This window comes from Myodes glareolus, chromosome 7 (genome assembly GCF_982192425.1).
Source record: "Myodes glareolus chromosome 7, mMyoGla1.1, whole genome shotgun sequence".
Lineage (NCBI taxonomy): Eukaryota > Metazoa > Chordata > Mammalia > Rodentia > Cricetidae > Myodes > Myodes glareolus.
In genome coordinates, this window is record NC_142032.1 from 32,491,440 (window position 1) to 32,509,227 (window position 17,788).

Sequence of the window (17,788 nt, forward strand, 5' to 3'; positions counted from 1 at the left end):
GTTGTGGAGTCTTACTTTTTGTTTTTGTAGCCAGAATCTTACTTTTTCAAAGGTAAACCGAGTCATTGTCTTCATTTGCCCAGTGCAGGATTAATGCCTCGTGCAATCTGTTTAAAGCGGCCTTGCACTTTTCTCCTGCTTGGGACTGCTCATTTTCAGTTTCACGGGTGTTTTTCCGTTTGGCTATCAGCTTGCCCCAGGGTGGGGAGCAAGCACCGCCACCATGCCCCGCCCCGGCCACCAAAGATCACTCAGGCTCCAGCGCTCGGGCGCAGCAGAGCGGACCAGCCAATCAGAATAAGTTTGGCCCTCTGCAGTTTCCGTCCGCTCACTAGGAGGCGCTGCGGTGGCCGCGGCGGCCCGGGCTGTCGCGGGCCGGGGCGGTTGGGGCTGGTGGCTGCGGCTGCGGCCATGGAATGGAGTTCCGAGTCGGCGGCCGTGAGGCGGCACCGCGGCGCTGCGGAGCGTCGGGAGGGAGAGGCGGCCGAGCCGCACCGGGAGCGAGAGGCCTCGGCTCCGGAGGACGCGAGCGGCGGCGGGAGGACGCGGAAGAGGAGCACGGAGAGCGGAGGCGCGAGCCGGGGCGCGGGGACCGCGCTGTGCGAGGCGCGCACGGTGCTGGCGCTCGCGCTCTACCTGCTCGCACTGCGGGCGCTCGTGCAGCTCTCGCTGCAGCGGCTGGTGCTCAGCCGGCCCGCCGGGCTCCAGGGCGAGTTCGACGCGCGCCAAGCCAGGTACGGCCGACCGAGCCGGCTGCTCGTCCGCTGCTGCCCCAGGCGGGGGAGCCCGGCGTGGGGGACCCCCGAGTCGGCGTGTCTCGCGCCGGTGAGCCCCGGGTCAGTGAGCCCCAGGCGGGTGAGTCTGGCGCCGCGGCGCTGAGACCTAGGGCCCTGGGCGCACGTGGGTGGGAAGTGGGATGGTCCTGTGCTTCCCTCTCGAGTCTGAATTGCGGGTATCCGGGGCTTGCAGGCTCCCCCTTTTCGCTTTCTCGGGGTGTCCGAGTGGATCGGGTCTGCTTTACCATCCACTGCCCCGCCTGCAAATGATTGGTGGTTAGCACTCCCCTGTCATTCGTCCTCCCTTTCTGGAGCAACTTCCACTTTTTACTTTAGTTAGTTCTCTTGAATTTAAAATGAGACGGGAGTGGGGTGTTCGTGCCAAGACTGCATTCATTATAAAGCCTTTTTGGGGATGGTGTTGGGAAGGGGTAATGCAGTGTGCTGCCTTCCCAAGCACCACAACCCCCAATTCCGGAAGCTGTGGATACTCCTCAGAAGCCACCCGTTCAGAACTTTGCCCACAATTCCTGAAGTTCGCGGGCGGTCTGTGGCTCTTCTTTGTTACGTACTGTATAGGGTTCAACCTTTTTAAACGACCTCAGATGTACTTTGGAAGGTGAATTCTTTGATGTTGTAACTTGCGTCATAAACCACATGAATCCTGAGCTAGTAGAGAGTTTTTTTTAACTGCGATCGTGTTTTAAAAACTGCTTCTTTGGATGTAGCGTGTTGAAAACTTAATTTGTTAAGGGCTTTCTTTGGTTTTCCTCATCATCGGTTTCGGCCACTTCGACCCAGTAAGGAACAATCCATAACTAGCCTGTGATGTTGTGTTTTCCTGCCTAGCCTTCAGCAGTCTCACATATTGAATATAAATCCTAGACTTGGCACTGATTTGATGTGGGGGGCGGGTCAGTGGAAGAAAATTCGAAAGCATTAGCTGCTGGGATGCAGTATAAAGTGATGAAACTTCCAGGTAATTTTCTTGGGATGTCTGAATTAATTAATTAATTAATTAATTTTAAAGCGCCCTTAGCCCTAGCACTTGAGAGGTAGAGGCAGGCGGATCTCTGTGAGTTCGAGGCCAACCTGGTCTATATAGTGAGTTCCAGGATAGCCAGATACTGTGTCTTAGAAATGGGGAATGGCAGTGTATTTTTTTTTCCTTTATGTGAGAAGTCAAAAGAACTAAACTCTCTGAGATAGAAGGGAAGTGATATGGGATATCCCTCTGTATGCTGTGATTACCATTGGTTAAGAAAGGAATTGCTTTGGGCCTATAGCAGAACTATAGGGGAACAGAGCTAGGTGGGGAAACCTAAACTGAATACTGGGAAAAAGAAAGGCAGAGTCAGAGAGAAGCCATGTAGCCCACCAGAGACAGAGCTGACCGTTAAGCCGCTGCCTTGTGTCAGGTTAATTAATGGAGATGGGTTAAATTAATATGTAAGAGTTAGCCAATAAGAAGCTAGAGCTAATGGGCCAAGCAATGATTTAATTAATACAGTTTCTGTGTGATTATTTCGGGGCTGAGCAGTTGGGAACCAACAAGCAGCCCTCCTCCCACAGGGAAGCACAGTGGGACGTTGCTCCGAGATGTGTTCCTTTCCAGTTTGCAGGAGTTCCTCATCATTGTCCTTTTGATTCTCCCAGGGATTATCTGGAACACATAACAGCCATTGGCCCCAGAACTACGGGAAGTGTAGAAAATGAAATTCTGACAGTTCAGTACCTTTTGAAGCAGATCAGACTGATTGAAGCACAAAGCCAGAGCCTTCACAGAATCTCCGTGGACATACAGAGGCCTACAGGCTCCTTTAGCATTGACTTCTTGGGCGGCTTTACAAGCTACTACGACAACATCACTAATATTGTGGTGAAGCTGGAGCCCCGGGGCGGAGCCCAGCACGCTGTACTGGCTAACTGTCACTTTGACTCGGTGGCAAACTCACCAGGTATGTACTTGATTTTTAGTCATTTAAAGTCACTGCAGTCCAGAAAGTTTACTAACGTAGCCCCAACCTGATGAGCAGTTGTCGGGACCATTTTTCCTAGACAGCATTTTCTCATTGTGATGGAAGGCAAGCTAGTTAATACCAGTTTAGAGTCTAACAATTTAATATTCCCTTAAGTTCTTATTGTTATTACTACTGTTATTGTAATTACTAAACAGTGGCCCACAAACCCCAGGACAATACATGAGCTGTTTTTGGTAGACTGAAGTAGTCTTATAGGTTTACCAATGTGTCTGTCCACTTATGAGTGCTACACAGCCAGGGGTTGCAGTAAGGGTTGCTTTGTGTGTACGGGGTAAAGCATCCCTGCATTAAGGGATACGTGGTTTGGAGGACTTTACTTTTGCAGCTTCCGTTCACTTAGAAAGTTAGAGTTACTGCCCTCCTGTCCCTGAGGGCATGGCATATTGGTAGAATACTTAGCACTGTGCTCGTAAAAGACTTGATGTTTAAGACAATGACTGACATGATACATATTTGTCAAATCAGCGTAAATCCCCTACATTGCACCTTTTTTCAAATTTAACTTTTTCACATCATACATTCCAATCCCACTCATCCCATCCTGCCACTTCCACCCTCGGCCCTTGTAGCCCCCCCAAACAAAATTTATAATAAACCAAAAGTGAAAAATAAAAATAAAACAAAAAACACATTAAAAAAAAATCTCAGCGTGGAGGCTGTAGCGTGGCTTGGTGAGTCACACAGTATGTACACCCTTTAGTCCATACCGTTTACCTGTAAATGGTCATTGCAATGAGTCATGGGGAACTTGGGTGTTTTTTAATATAAGATTTCTCAGAAACATGTTTTCAATAGTTTGAATAGTATTTCATGTGTCCTGAGGCCAGACTCTGGGTGTCTTTCTCCTTGCAGTAGCACCAAAGAGTGCAATCTGCATTGGTAAGAGTAATGGTAAGAAAAGTATTTAAAACTTCCTTGAGCTGTTTGATAGTGTATTGGTTGAAGTGCATGTAGCAAAACTTAAAAGAGGCATTAGGCTTCCCCGAAAGTTTCACAGAAAAGTATTGCAATCAACAGTAGTAGCTTGGAGGTGGAGAGATTCAACTAGCTTGAAAGTTGGAGATAAAGTTTTCTTAGAATGTGGAGATAGTGATGTAGTTGTGGGCCACAAGGATTATTTCTTGCTTTTTAAAAAAATACGTATTTCTGAAATGTTTATTTTATTTATGTGTGTGTCTGTGTATTTGTATGCCCACATGTGTGTGGGTAGACTTGAGTCCAGAAGAGTCTGGCAGGCTCCTTGGAGCGGGAGTTTAGGCATCTATGAGCAGTTGTGGCTGGTGTGCCTTCTGGCATCTGAACTTGGCCTCATGGTGAAGTGGCATGCTCTCTTAACTGCTGAGCTCCAAAGATTTGGTTTTTGTCTTGTTTTGTTTTGTTTTTTGAGACAGGGGTTCTCTGTGTAGCCTTGGCTGTCCTAGAACTCAGAGATCCGCCTGCTTCTGCCTCCAGAGTGCTGGAATTAAAGGTGTGTACTGCCACCACCTGGCTTCAAGGGTTATTTTATTTTATTTTTTTTATTTAGAGATGGTGATGTTTTTGAAATATATAGAGTGGAACAGAAATCACTATTGAAATGCTATTGTATGAAGTTCGCTCATTGTTTTTAAGTCCTGAAATCTTTTATCATGTAAGTAATGGCTTCTTACAATGGCCTCGTGTCTAAACCAATGGCATGCATTATCTCTAAAATTTCTTCTCTATATACTCAAGTAAACATTCACAAATAAAACATGCAGAAAGAAAAAAAAAACAGCTAATGTAGGCAGGCAAGAATAGAAAGTAGCATTTACCATGGCATCCTGAGTCTTTTCTACATAAGAAGACCCCTTTTCTGACTTGTCACCTCTGATCACATGGAGCTGGGGGAGATGCTGGGCCTTCTGGCCAGGAGGGGAACATCTGAGGCTCATTAGGCTTTCTTGGGCTTATTGCCTAATTTATTCTTTAACTTCTTAGCTGTTGAATGGGAAAATAGTAGTTAATTTGCTAATAGTGTTGCTGAAAGGATTAAGTGTGAGCAAAATATTAGGATAACGTCTTTGAAGGAAAATCTTCCCTTGTTGGTACTATTGATAGCAATACTCCTGGATTGCTTGAATATACAGCAGGCCCAATATAACCATCTAGAATTACACAGGACATAAACTAGCTTTAACTTGCAACTGGACATTCCTTTGCATTTAGAATATACTTTGCTTATTCAGAACCAGTTTCCACACATTCATTTTTAAAAGGGCAGAAGTTCCTTAACTTATGCTAGGGACACTAGGCAAAGCCACCCACCCTGTGCTCATTATTAAGATGCTTAAATTGGAAAGGGACACATCATACTGTGGTTATTTAAGAGCATTATATTAGAAAGACTGGATGTATAGGTATCAAGCAAATGTAGAAACCCCTTGATTTTTTTCTTTTCTTTCTTTTTTTTTTTAAAGATTTATTTATTGTATACAGTGTCTGCGTGCATGCCTGCCTGCATGACAGAAGAGGGCACCAGATCTCATTACAGATGGTTGTCCACCACCATGTGGTTGCTGGGAATTTAACTCAGGGTCTCTGATTTTTTCTTTACATTTCATAGTTCTTATGTGGGATGGATCCTTGTAAGAAAAGATAAATAAGAGAAAAAGCAGACAAGGCTGTTTCCACATGCAGATGTATCTGGGCAATACCAAGGGAAAATGAACCATTTCTAAGAGGTGCTTCAGCTCTCTGGCTTAGATGGTGGTCATCAAAGAACAAAACTTTTTTGAAAAGTGACAAAGACAAGAACCAGATGGGGTGTAGCTTAGTGGAAGAGTGATCGCCAGTATGTGCAGCCCCAAATTCTAGCCACAATTCTATCCACAATGCTGCTGAAAAACCTAAGCCAAACTAAGGCAGGAAAGGAGAGAGGACCTGGTGTCTGTGGCAGCAAGAGGTGGAGGTGACAGGTATGGGAAGTAAAGTCCAGTGGTGAGGTGTGCTGTCCTAGGCTCTTCAGGGCCTAAGATTGTCTTTGAAGATTAACCTTTGTCCTTCCCGATGGAGGGGAGGCGGACACCTGCAGAGGTTTATGCTCTGCTTTTAGGCAAATGGGAGGACGGTAGAGAATTTTGTTTTTCTATCCCCTGGATTTCTTAGAGTACCAAAACGCCTGTGTTCAAGTACCATATTTTGAATGGCATTTTCTGCTCTCCTCACACAGTGCCATGTGGAGTCCACCAGTGAGAAGACTCTTTGGAGAGCTATTAGAACACACCCCCCTTTTACACGGGGTCTCATGTAGCCCAGGCTAGCCTTGAACTGGTCTCAAACTTGCTATGTAGCTGAGGATGGCCTTGCTGAGTGCCACCATGCAAGCTTTAAATGACTAAAGAGATTTTTGTTTTTTTCAGATTGAACCTATGGCTTCCTGCATGTTAAGTGATGTTCTATTTCTAGTTTAGAAATCATTTTTACCTGAGATTTTATGATACCCATACTGATAGTGTGAAGAAAATATCTGCCAATAATAAGCTTAAGGGTAGCTTTTTACACACTCATCAAATAGTTGTTACCTGTGTGTGTTTGTGCGTGCGTGCGTGCACTCACCTGCTGGGGATGGAACCCAACACCTGTGCTTGCTGGGCAAATGCTCTTTCACTAAGCTGTCCTCCAACTTCAGAAGCGGTATCGAGACATCCTGGGCAGTGTAGTCTAGGCTGGCCTGAGTCTTACCAGCAACTCTGCTTTAGCTGCCCAAGGGCTGGGACTGCGACTTGCACAACCGTGGTTGTTTTAAAGTTCTCAGCAGCATATCTGGATCCGGGAATTGATACCAATTAGAAGTAATGTTATCTAGAGAACCTCACTTAGCACCTCAGGTCTGCTGTGTGGTGCCAGGTCATCGGTAAAAGAGACACTTGAGTTATTTTGGGGTGGCTTCAATTTCAGGGTTTGTTCTAAATGGAAAGGGATGTCAGTTAATCACTCAGCCTTTTTACTGTCCTCGGACTTTAACTTTCTTAAAGGGATTTTGACCCTTTTCTGGGTCTCTTCTAAGACTACAACCATTAAAGTAGGGGAATATGAATGGGAAATTGGTCAGTCAGTCCTGTAAAGGTAAATGTTTTTGAATTTCACTTTTACTTTGAATAAAGAAAAGTCTTACTGCTTGCTTTTTTTTTAAAGGACAGTGTCAAATTGAAAAGAATGTTTATTTCATCTGTTTTCACAAAAGTGGTGCAATTAGCTCTACAGCGTATACCCCTGCTCTAACTGTGACCAGGTAGCGGTTATGTTGTTCTCTCTGACTACTGACTGAATACAGTCCAATCATCACCAAGAGAGCTGTCATTAATATTGTTTCTTTCTGAGCAGAAGTGGGGTTTGGAATTTAACAGAGCCCCAAAGCAAGCATTTTATTTTACCTTGTTACACAGCCTTTCCTAAGTTTTCAAAGAGAAAGGGGGAAACTAAGGTAGCTGTTTCCCAGGGCCAGACAGTGGGGTTGTCTTGTATAATCTGTGAGGTGGAGCCATTGTCTGCTTTCTGACCAGGAAACAGTGAATGACTTCCTGCTCTCAAGTCCCCACTGAATGCTGTAGCACCCTGCCTCGCCTCCCATGTGCACACCCAGAAGCGCTGCCTGCGCTAGGGTGATGTTTATTCACTCTGAATGCCCTTTAAACTGCTATTATGAGAAAAGTCAGATCTCTAGAAAACAGAATTGGTTACTGGACTCCAGTGGCCTCCCACTCTCGTTCAGTGCAGTCTTCTTTTCCACTGCAGCCCTCCTCCTTGGTTACTTTGAGGTGGCTCTTTGCTGCACTGGCTCCCCATATTTCATTCTGTGCTGGTGAAGGATGAGGACCCCTTTGAGCATGCTCACAATATCATGAGTACCTTCTGGCCGTACCTTCTCAGTGTCCTCAGATAGCCGGTGGCTACTTTAACTAGTTTTCACAGTGCTTTTGAAACGCAGCAAGATGGCTCAGTGCTTAAAGGTGCCTGCCGCCAAGCCCCGCTGCCTGAGTTTGGACCCACATCATGGAAGGAAAGGGTGACCTCCTTAAGATTGTCCTCTGACTTGTATCTGTGCGCTGTGGCAAGTGTGCCACCCCTCTCCCCACCACGCACACCAAGTAAGTACATACAAATGTTAAAATAATGGATTTTATTATTTTAAAAATCAGAGCACTAGAGTTCTTTTGATAATCTTTAATTAGTATGATGATTTTCTGACATAGAGGCTGCAGATTGGACTGAGTGTTGTACTTTTCAGTGCTGAATAAGGGCACGGTCTTAGTTCCCTTCTGTGTCTTACCGTTTGCTGCCTTTGTACCGTTCCCTTACTTTATCCCTTCAGAAAAGCCCTGAAGAGTGCTTCTCCATCCAGTGTAAACACCCATCACAGAGAGCTGCCCCCTCTGTAAATGTGAGGTGATAGCGGGGAGGAAGCCATGAGTACAGGAGTAAGATTATTCCAGAGGATGGCGGAAGAGGATAAACGCCAGCTGGCCTTTGGCCTTAGCTGGTTAATTCATTAACACAGATGCTGAGTGCGTACTGTAATCGTGGTCCTGGGTACCATTATGCCATTGAGTAGACCACTTCTTGTCTTTATTGGGCACAGTTGTCACCCTATGACAGTTATGCTTCTGGATGCAGCTGTCAGGATGCTTCTCTGAGGGGAGCGCTGCATTCCACACCAGCACTGAAAGCCACTGATACTCCCAGAAGTGACTGTGTTTCTCTGACTCCAAGGTGCCAGCGATGATGCAGTTAGCTGTGCAGTGATGCTCGAGGTTCTCCGAGGCATGTCCCTGTCGTCAGAACCCTTGCAGCATGCTGTGGTGTTTCTCTTCAATGGTGCTGAGGAAAATGTCTTGCAAGTAAGATTCATTGTTTTAAATATTTGATTTGAATAATGAGAGTAATAATGATTGGTAACACTGTGTTTTATTAGTAATATGAGTAATACTATAAAATAATTAGCAAAACAAATATTGTACTTTAAAAATTCCAATGATTGCAGACATGCTCAGTAGTTAGAAACACAACTGAGAACAGCTCATCTTGCTAGGATGCGATTCTTTTGTCTGTTTTCATTTGTTTTTCCCTGAGGACAGTGTTTCTTTGATAGCCTGGACTGTCCCAGAACTAACTCTGTAGACCAGGCTGGCCTCAAGTCACAGAGATCTGCCTGCCTCTGCCTCCTGACTGCTGGGTTTAAAGGTGTGTGCCACCACTGCCTGGCTGTTTTCACTTTTAGTTTTTGAACAGGGTCTTGCCGTGTCTCCCATGATGGCCTGGTACTTGCCATCTTCTTGCCTCAGCTTTCTGAGTGCTAGGATTACAGGCATGTGCCACTGTGCCCAGAAAAGTTATCATTACTCTCTTCTGAGAGTCTTTCACCTCCGAGTTTCAGAGAAATGATCCGAGGAAGGTACTGACAACAGGAATGGCCAACCATATGGATTTCACTCCTGTATTTTCTTTCTTTTAACACCGGTGTATTCTCACAGTGGCTTTCCGCTTGGCCAGCTGAACACCATTATATACAGAAAGATGCCTTTGGAGTCTGCCTTTGAGAAGTGTTTACTTTGCTCTCATAGTCCCCACCTCTTCAAGATAGCCATTCTGTCGTGCAAATAAACAATATAAAACCATATTTTAACCTACATTTGTTTCTCTCCTCATTAAGGCCAGTCATGGTTTTATTACTCAGCATCCCTGGGCCAGTTTGATCCGTGCATTTATTAACCTGGAGGCAGCAGGTGTAGGAGGGAAAGAACTTGTGTTCCAAACAGGTAAGTGAGGCTGTACACGGAGCGTTTTGGCTCAGTTCTAATCTTAGGACGGTGGAGCGTTTTTCAGTGTCAGCTCTTTTCAGAAGCAGTCTCTTGAGTGAGATTAATTTTTAAGGTGGAAGATAATTTTAACTTGTCTTTGTGAATTTTTTTTGGTGTGTACATGTGTGATATATGCACGTGTTCGTATGGGTGTGTGTGTGTATGTATGTGTGCACATGCTTGTGGTAGCTGGATGTGTTAACATCCAGTGTCTTCTTCAGTTGCATTCTACCTTATTGAGAAGCTGAGACAGGGTCTCTTGCTGAACCTGGAGCTCACCATTTCAGCAAGGCTGGCTGGTCATTGCTCCAGCAGTCTTCCTGCCTGTCCTTGTTAGTTTTTTCAAACAAAATTATGTGATCAACATGTGGCTCCTGTATAGTACTTATTATATGGAATATTGTTTAAAACATCTTATGTACATTAAGTTATTTAGTTCTCAAAGCAACTTGAGGGATACATGCTGCTATGCTTCTACTTTACAGATGAAGAATAGAGGCGGGAGGGTCTAATTTGTGAGGTTTTATAGTTGGTATAGCATGGTTTGAACCTGAGCGATTCAGGCTCAGACTTGGTTCAGAGCCAGTAACTGGATTGTAATATGTGCTGGTTGTTTCCTTTTTTTTGGCAACATGACACCGACTGAACTGGAAAGAGAGTCTCAGCTGAGGAACCATGTCCATCAGATTGGCCTGTGGGCATGTCTGTGTTTGTTTTCTCGTTAATGATTGCTATCGAAGGGCCCAGCTCACTCTAGGTGGTAGCACTCCTATGCAGGTAGTCCTGAGTTTTATAAGAAGCAAGCCGAGCAAACCGTGGAGAGCAAGCCAATAAGCAGCCATTCCTCCGTGGCCTCTGCTTTTGATTTTGCCTCTGGATTTCTGACTTGAGTTCCTGCCTTAGCTGCTGTTGGGATGGACTCTACCCTGTAAACTAAATGAACCTTCTCCCCGCAAATTCCTTTGTCAGTGTTGCATCCCAGCAGCAGAGAAGCGAGTGAGGACATTATATAAAATGTATTAAAGTGTGGTGCTTGCATTATGTTATTACAAAAAGTGTAATAAAAGTAATATTCAGCTGGGTAGTGGTGGCACACGCCTTTAATCCCAGCACTTTGGAGGGCAGGGGGATCTCTTGAGTTCGAGGTCAGCCTGGTCTACAGAGTGAGTTCCATGGCAGCTGGGGCAACACAGAGAAACCCTGTCTCAAAAAACTATTAAAAAAAATCACCATCATATAATGGTGAATATTATTTTTATTAATTATGGATGATTATAAGGATTTAAAATGACAATTATGAATTAAAATGAGAAAATTTACTCAAAGTTTAAGGGATCTAACTCTATCACTGAATTAATTTTAAAATATCAGAAAAGGAAAGCAACCATTTGTTTCTATTTAGAAGCTCTCTGGCTGTTAAATACAATTATATTATATTATATATAATTATATGTATTTTTTATAATTAATTAAATTAAACATTATGCTCAATAGGCAGAGAGAGTTTAAATCTTAGGCTAAAACTTTCCTGAAGATAACAGGGTATAATCGATAAGTACCCTGTCTTTGTCATTTTAGCAGAACCTACAGCTCGGTTTGCTCAGCCAAGGCTTGTGAAGACCTGACGCTGGAAAGTCCCTCCCTTGTCCTGCCTCTGCTAGAAATGTGGGCAAAGCATCAATGCGTTTTAGCCACACACAAAGCTTCTGCCAAAAGCTGCTCTTGTTGTTAAAGTCAAAGCGATCTTACTGGTATCCCTGGCTGCCCTTGAACTCCTGATCCTTCTGCCTCTACCTTCAGAGAGCTGGGATCCTAGGCACGTCTTACCATGCCTGACTGTCTTAATGGCGAGTAGTGTTCTGGGTCAGATGGACGGAGGAGATGACTAAGGTGGTAGAGGCTTTCTCTAGCATCTTCAAGAAACATGGTGTTGTTTAAGTTTTGAAATTATGCTAAGTGCTTTGTAACCTAAACAGTACCATAATTCACTACTCTCTCAAAGTTACTTTACACTCTTACCTCTCAAGATGGATCTGTATTGTTCTTCAGTTACACCTTTAGGAAATTCAGGGTTGCCAAGTTGGTCGTGTAGGCCTTTAACCCCAGCCTGTGGTGAGCGGAGTTGGGCGATCTGCAAGTTCCAGGTCTACATAGGGAGTTCAGGTCAGCCAAGGCTACGCAGCCTTGACTCAAACACACACACACACACACACACACACACACACACACAGAGTGAGAGAGAGAGAGAGAGAGAGATGAGAGAAATGAGAGAAATTCAAGGGCACGAGATGAGATACAGCAAGATTTTTTTTTAACTGTCAAATTTTACTATTTTCTCTTTAATCAGCAAGGAGCAGCTGAACTCTAATATCTGAGAGAGAGGTAGCTGCTTTGCACCCCCTCCACCCCATTTCTTGGATATCATCCAGGATAGGAGGAACACATTCAGCAGCTCCCAAGTGAAAAAGGAGCCGCAGAGCTCTAAGCAAGGAGCACAGTGAGTCCCACCTGCTGTGAAAACCCCAGGCTGTTCTAGACAGCCGTGTGTCTTCTGTATTTCCTCTGCCAGACGCGTACTGTAGACTAAGTGCCTTCCTCTTCATGTCTGTGCTATCCTGCCCAGAGAGAATGCCACTCACTGCCTGTAGACGGCCAGCTTTCCTGTGGTGCTCTCTCTAGAAAGCTCATTAGTGGTTGTGCTTGACCAAGAGGGCAGCGCCCTCAGGCCAGCAGTGGAGATTGTGTTTGAGAATGTGTGCCAGATGGCCATTCTCAGCCTTTTTGTGCGTGTGAAACTTGTCCTGTCCTGGCTTTTCAGACAAAGCAGTTGTACTCTCCAGCGCTCCACTGTCAGCTCAGAGGGAGATGGTCATTTGGGGAGCTTTCGGTGGCTGGAATAGTCATTCTTACTTCATGTCAGAAACAGTGGCCCACCAGACCAGCACTGTAGTGAGTCAGAATACAATCTTACAAAATTTAAACAGATTAAACCATTAATATATGTTCCATTTTGAAAAATTCAGGCTCCACCAACTGAGTATAAGAAATTGTGGCATTTGCAGCACTCTGAGAAAACCAGTGTTATAATTTGCTCTATATCCTTCTAGGATTTTTTTAATAGTGTGTATTTATGCACATGAACACATACACACATGATTTCCTTATGTGATATTTTACAACAGCAGCCTTCTTTAGAATTAATATATATATACATATATTTAAATCATGGCTTATATCAAGTTCACTTACTTAGTGGTAAAATTCAGTGGTTTTTTTTTTAAGGTATTTCCACATAGTAGTGTACACTATCATAATTCTAGAGTATTTAAGAAAATGTTTATTTATGTGTATATACTCATTTCTGTGTGAATGTGTGTGCGCATGTCTGTGCAGGTACCCAGAAAGGTTCGAAGAGGTCATACACCCTTGGAGCTGGAGTTAGAGGTGTCTTGTCCTTGTGACCACGGAGCAGCCCCCAGCTCCGAGGACATTTCCGTCACCCCTGAGAGCCCCCGTGCTCAGTGCTTGCTGCTGCTCACATTTCCTCGGTCAGCTGGCCGCCTGTGGCTGTGCTGAAGGAGCTTTCTGTTAACCTTGTGTTATGTTGTCTTGTTTCGTTTCAGGCCCTGAAAATCCTTGGTTGGTCCAGGCTTATGTTTCGGCAGCCAAACACCCCTTTGCTTCTGTGGTGGCTCAGGAGGTTTTTCAGAGTGGCATCATTCCTTCTGATACCGACTTCCGAATCTACAGGGATTTCGGAAACATTCCAGGTATTCTGTCAGTGGTCACAGGCTATTGTGTCCAAAGGAAACTTTACTTCTGGAAGATTCTAATAGCTTCTGAGAGGACACTGTATGTGAGGGCTTTATCTTCTGACTCACCATGTAGTGTTCTCGATGCTATTCTTTAAAAACCCTCTCATAATCTAAGTGCCGCCTCCTGTAGGGAACCGTGTACCACAGTGGGTGACGGAGAGAACTGGTTAGTACTCCATCCCCAAAGATGCCAAGGAGCCTCAGGGTCTTTGACTCCCATACTGTTATCTTACTTTTCCAACTCCTTTGGCGATTTGAACAGTTTACTCGAAATTTAAATTTTGCTCTTAACTGTCCAAATTCCATCCCCCAAACTTTCTTCCCTAATGTGTGGCTTATACTGCTTATTTAATTATTATGTTTTAAATTATGGACTGCAGTTATAGATTTTTGTAAGAACAGAAAAGGGTTTATGACATTCATGAATATGACAGGCTCAGTCTCATACTTTGCCGTTTTGTCTTTTAGAATTTAGTATGTTAAACAAACAGGCTTAACACAAGTCCAATCTTTAAAGTAAGATGACCTTTTCCATTGTCTGTCTTAGGAATAGACTTAGCTTTTATTGAAAATGGATACATATATCACACCAAGTATGACACAGCGGACAGAATTCTCATAGATTCCATTCAGAGAGCAGGTTGGTATTAACAGGTTTGGCTTTTGACATAAGATGATGAAATATCTAGAAAGTTCATTCTATTGCCTGTGTGGTTGAGTTAGGTTTGGCGTTGGAAAGATGAGGGCTTGAATGTTAGTCTTTACTGTCTGATTTAGCAATTAAAGTCACTGCGATTACTTAGAAAGGAGTGGCTCAGGGCTGTGGTGGTAATTTACTGTGAGATTTGGAAGGGCTGGTCCCGGGCTTGTAGGATTGTCAGAGGTAGCATCAGGGTTTGTGGCACAGCGGAGAGTAGAGAATGATACCATGGCCGATAGGGTGGTGAGGACGAATGAGGCCCTTACCCAGCACAGAGCATTGCAGTGCTTCCCGGAGAGCTAGAGGCAGTAGGGAGACAAACTTGAGCCTTAAAAAGTTGATAGGGTTTTGGGCTCTGGAGAGAAGATGACTTTTTGTTTTGTTTTGTTTTTCGAGACAAGGTTTCTCTGTAGCTTTGGAGTGTGTACTGGAACTTGCTCTGTATACCAGGCTGGCCTAGTCTGGTCTACAGACCAGAAATCCATCTGCCTCTGCCTCCCAAGTGCTGAGATTAAAGGTGTGTGCCACCACTGCCTGGCCCAAGAAGATGACATTTTAAGTAAGAGCACAGCATGGGGAAGGAGGAAACAGGGTGGGGCATGGGGGTGGTGGCTCTCAGATAGAATGAAAGTCTTTTCAGAAATAGAAGATAAGGTTGAAGCATATGTGGGATGGAAATTGTAGATGGCTTCAAAAACCATCAAGGATTTGGTGGTAGGGTGCTACCTAACATGTGTAAGGCCCTGGACTCCAATCCTAGCATTGAAAAACAGTGCTTGATGCGATGGCTCAGCAGATAAAGGCACCTGCTGCTAAACCTAACAGCCTGAGTTGGATCCCTGGGACTCACATGGTGGAAGGAGAGAGCCAACTCTGGGAAGTTGTCCTGTGACCTCTAGATTGGAGGTGTGCAGCACCTCCAATAAATAAAATGTGATTTAAATTTTTTTTTTAATTCAGAAATAAGCTAAAGGAATAAGGCATCATTGCAGGACTGAGTCTCTAAGTGAACTCATTAAGGAGATTTTAAGTGTTACATGTCTGACAGTGCAGTGTGGGGTGGAGGGTGTGGAGTTAGCATTCTGACAGCCATATTCATGGAGTAGGAAGAGCCTTGACTGATGCTGACAAAAGGAGGGTGCTGGGAAGGTTGGTATGCGCATTTTATTAGGACAGTGTGTGTGTGTATGTGCGCGCACACACACATAGAACCCTCCCCACTTCATGCACAGAGTTGTGTCAGTCTGGCAGGCTCTGTTTAGCTAGGTCCCACCATTCCTACTTGCTGTGTAGGCTCCAGTGCCTAGTGCGTGTCAGCACCTGCCCTCTGCTCCGAGACGCTAGGATTATAGGCTTACATTGCCACACCTGACTCACCTTGTAAGATTTTAAGTTTTTTAAAAATATTTTTTTGTTTTGTTTTTTGAGGTAGTATTTCTCGATGTAGCCAGCTTTTGAGGTAGTATTTCTCGATGTAGCCTACGCTGGCCTTGAATTTGTCACCCTTCTGCCCTCTAAGTGTGCTTTTTACTGTTATTTGTCTGGTTTGTCACCTTGAAGTACTGGGGAGCAGACCCAGGCCTTGTGTGTGCATTTTAGGAAAGCATTATATCACTGGTCCCTCAGCCACCTCTCCAGCCCATTTGAGAAATATTTTTGTCTTATTTTTGTTTAAGAGAAGGTCTTGCTGTATAGCTCAGGCTAGCTTTGAATGTGCTGTGTAACCTAGGCTGGCCTTGTATTCACAATCCTCCTGCCTTTGCCTCCACTTCCTGATATCTCTTAACATGATTTAACAACTTGTTCTGTGCTGACCGACTTCATGGGAGGCTTTTGTCTGTTTCTAAAAACACTGAATTTCTAGTCTTGAGAACAAGGTCTTGTGTGGCTATAATGTATTCCACAAGTAAGGCCTGAAGTGGAGCTTTGGGGTTGTATAGCTGATCTTAGGGAATAGCTGTAATAGAGGGCCAAGGTTGAGCTTCTCATTGGAGAGGAAGAGGAGCAGGAGCAGGGCCTCACCTAGGAAATTTGCTAAGAAGGGAGAGCAGTGGATGATAAGAAGGGTGCCTACTCACATTCTCTCAAGGCGCTTCTGTTTCGGCTAGTGCCTGACCTAATTCTGCTGTGCGTGTATGCGTAAGTCATGATCTAGTGGTTTACTAGCCCTTCTTATCTTTCTTACTAAAAGGTGACAACATTTTAGCAGTTCTTAAATACCTAGCTACATCTGACATGCTGGCTTCTTCGTCTGAGTATCGACATGGAAACATGGTCTTTTTTGACGTGTTTGGCCTCCTTGTCATTGCATATCCTTCTCGTGTTGGCTCAATAATAAACTACATGGTGGTCATGGCGGTCGTTGTGTACTTGGGGAAAAAACTGCTGCAGCCCAGACACAGGAGTAAGTATTCCCTCTAAGGTGTGGGTACTGGAACGGGGATGGGATTTGCTGGAGAGATTTGAGCTATTGCTTTTGCTTCTTCCCAGGAAGTACAGCATCTTAGGAGAATATTACTTGATTTATATTTTTTAGAAATTCCTAGATAAGTATTGAACTCGTATGCTCATTATACTTCCAGGGGTGGTGAAGTCAGCCGTTTTTATGCCCTCACCTTGACGCTGGGAAAATTAGCTGATTTGTCTGCCTTGGCAAATTAATAGAAGGCAGGGATCTGTGGGCAGCTGCTCCATGCGCTCCTTGAGCTGTCGGCCGTCCAGTAAAGTTACTGGTGTACCAAACACAACTTCAGAGAGTGCTGCTGCCATATGAAGAAACTGTTAGAATGTTTTCCCTACTTATTAATTACAAAGTTTAATATTTCTTGAAATACAGTAATATTTCATACTGTTTTCAATCTTTAGCTTGTGTTAAAAGTAAAATTTACATACAACCAAAAAGAAAAAAAAGGTTTGTAGAAGTTGACTTTTTATTTTTTGAAAAAAAAATATGTTTTTTTTATGTGTGGGTGTGGGCACATGCACAGGTGTGTAAGTCAGAGGGCAGCTTGTGGGATTTGGCTCTCTCCTCCCACCGTGTGGGTCATGGAGTCATACTGAGGTCATCAGCTTGACCTGCTGAGCTGTCCTGCTGGCCCTGTAGATTGACTGTTAGTGAAAGGTTCTGTTAAGTCTTCTACCCTACACACAGGCCATCAGTACAGTTCAGAAGATGGATACAGCGCTTCTGGTTAAACTGTTCCCTTTTACCTGAATGAACTGTTTCAGAGTCTAAATTGTTATATGTTATTCAATATAAGTATTTAGCGGCAATTTAAATAGTTTTTTATCACCAGGTATTTTCCCTGTCATTGTTTTCCAGTGTTAGCATGTTTTAAAACACTTTTACATTTATTTATTCATCTATTAGTGTGTGTGTGTGTGTGTGTGTGTGTGTGTGTGTGCATGTATGGGGGTGGTAGTGTGCCATGGTGTGTTTGTGTGAACTCAGTAGGCCAGTTGTGGGCTTCAGTGCGGTGGGGTCTGGGATTGACCTCAGGTTTTTGGGCTTGTATGGCAAGGGTACTTGCTGCTCAACCATCTTACCAGCCCTAGTCTACTGTCTTTTAGCAAGTGTTTATATGGAACTTTGCCTTTTGAATATCCTTGCTAATATTTTGATACAGCATCACAAAAA

The 17,788-nt window shown here is 44.2% G+C and overlaps 1 protein-coding gene across 2 annotated transcripts in view; it reads left to right on the plus strand.

The window, feature by feature from the left end:
- The first annotated feature begins 363 nt into the window (after window positions 1-363).
- Ermp1 (endoplasmic reticulum metallopeptidase 1) overlaps window positions 364-17,788 on the plus strand; it is a 36,912-nt gene continuing 19,487 nt past the window's right edge. The window contains exons 1-7 of one of the 2 annotated variants that reach the window (XM_085693772.2): window positions 364-734; window positions 2,433-2,734; window positions 8,549-8,676; window positions 9,489-9,594; window positions 13,260-13,406; window positions 13,999-14,091; window positions 16,343-16,555. In XM_085693772.2, coding sequence (XP_085549898.2) covers window positions 412-734; window positions 2,433-2,734; window positions 8,549-8,676; window positions 9,489-9,594; window positions 13,260-13,406; window positions 13,999-14,091; window positions 16,343-16,555 — 1,312 coding nt within the window. In that variant the 5' untranslated portion in view covers window positions 364-411. The remainder of the gene's footprint in view (window positions 735-2,432; window positions 2,735-8,548; window positions 8,677-9,488; window positions 9,595-13,259; window positions 13,407-13,998; window positions 14,092-16,342; window positions 16,556-17,788) is intronic. The other variant, XM_085693773.2, reaches the window with a different exon arrangement.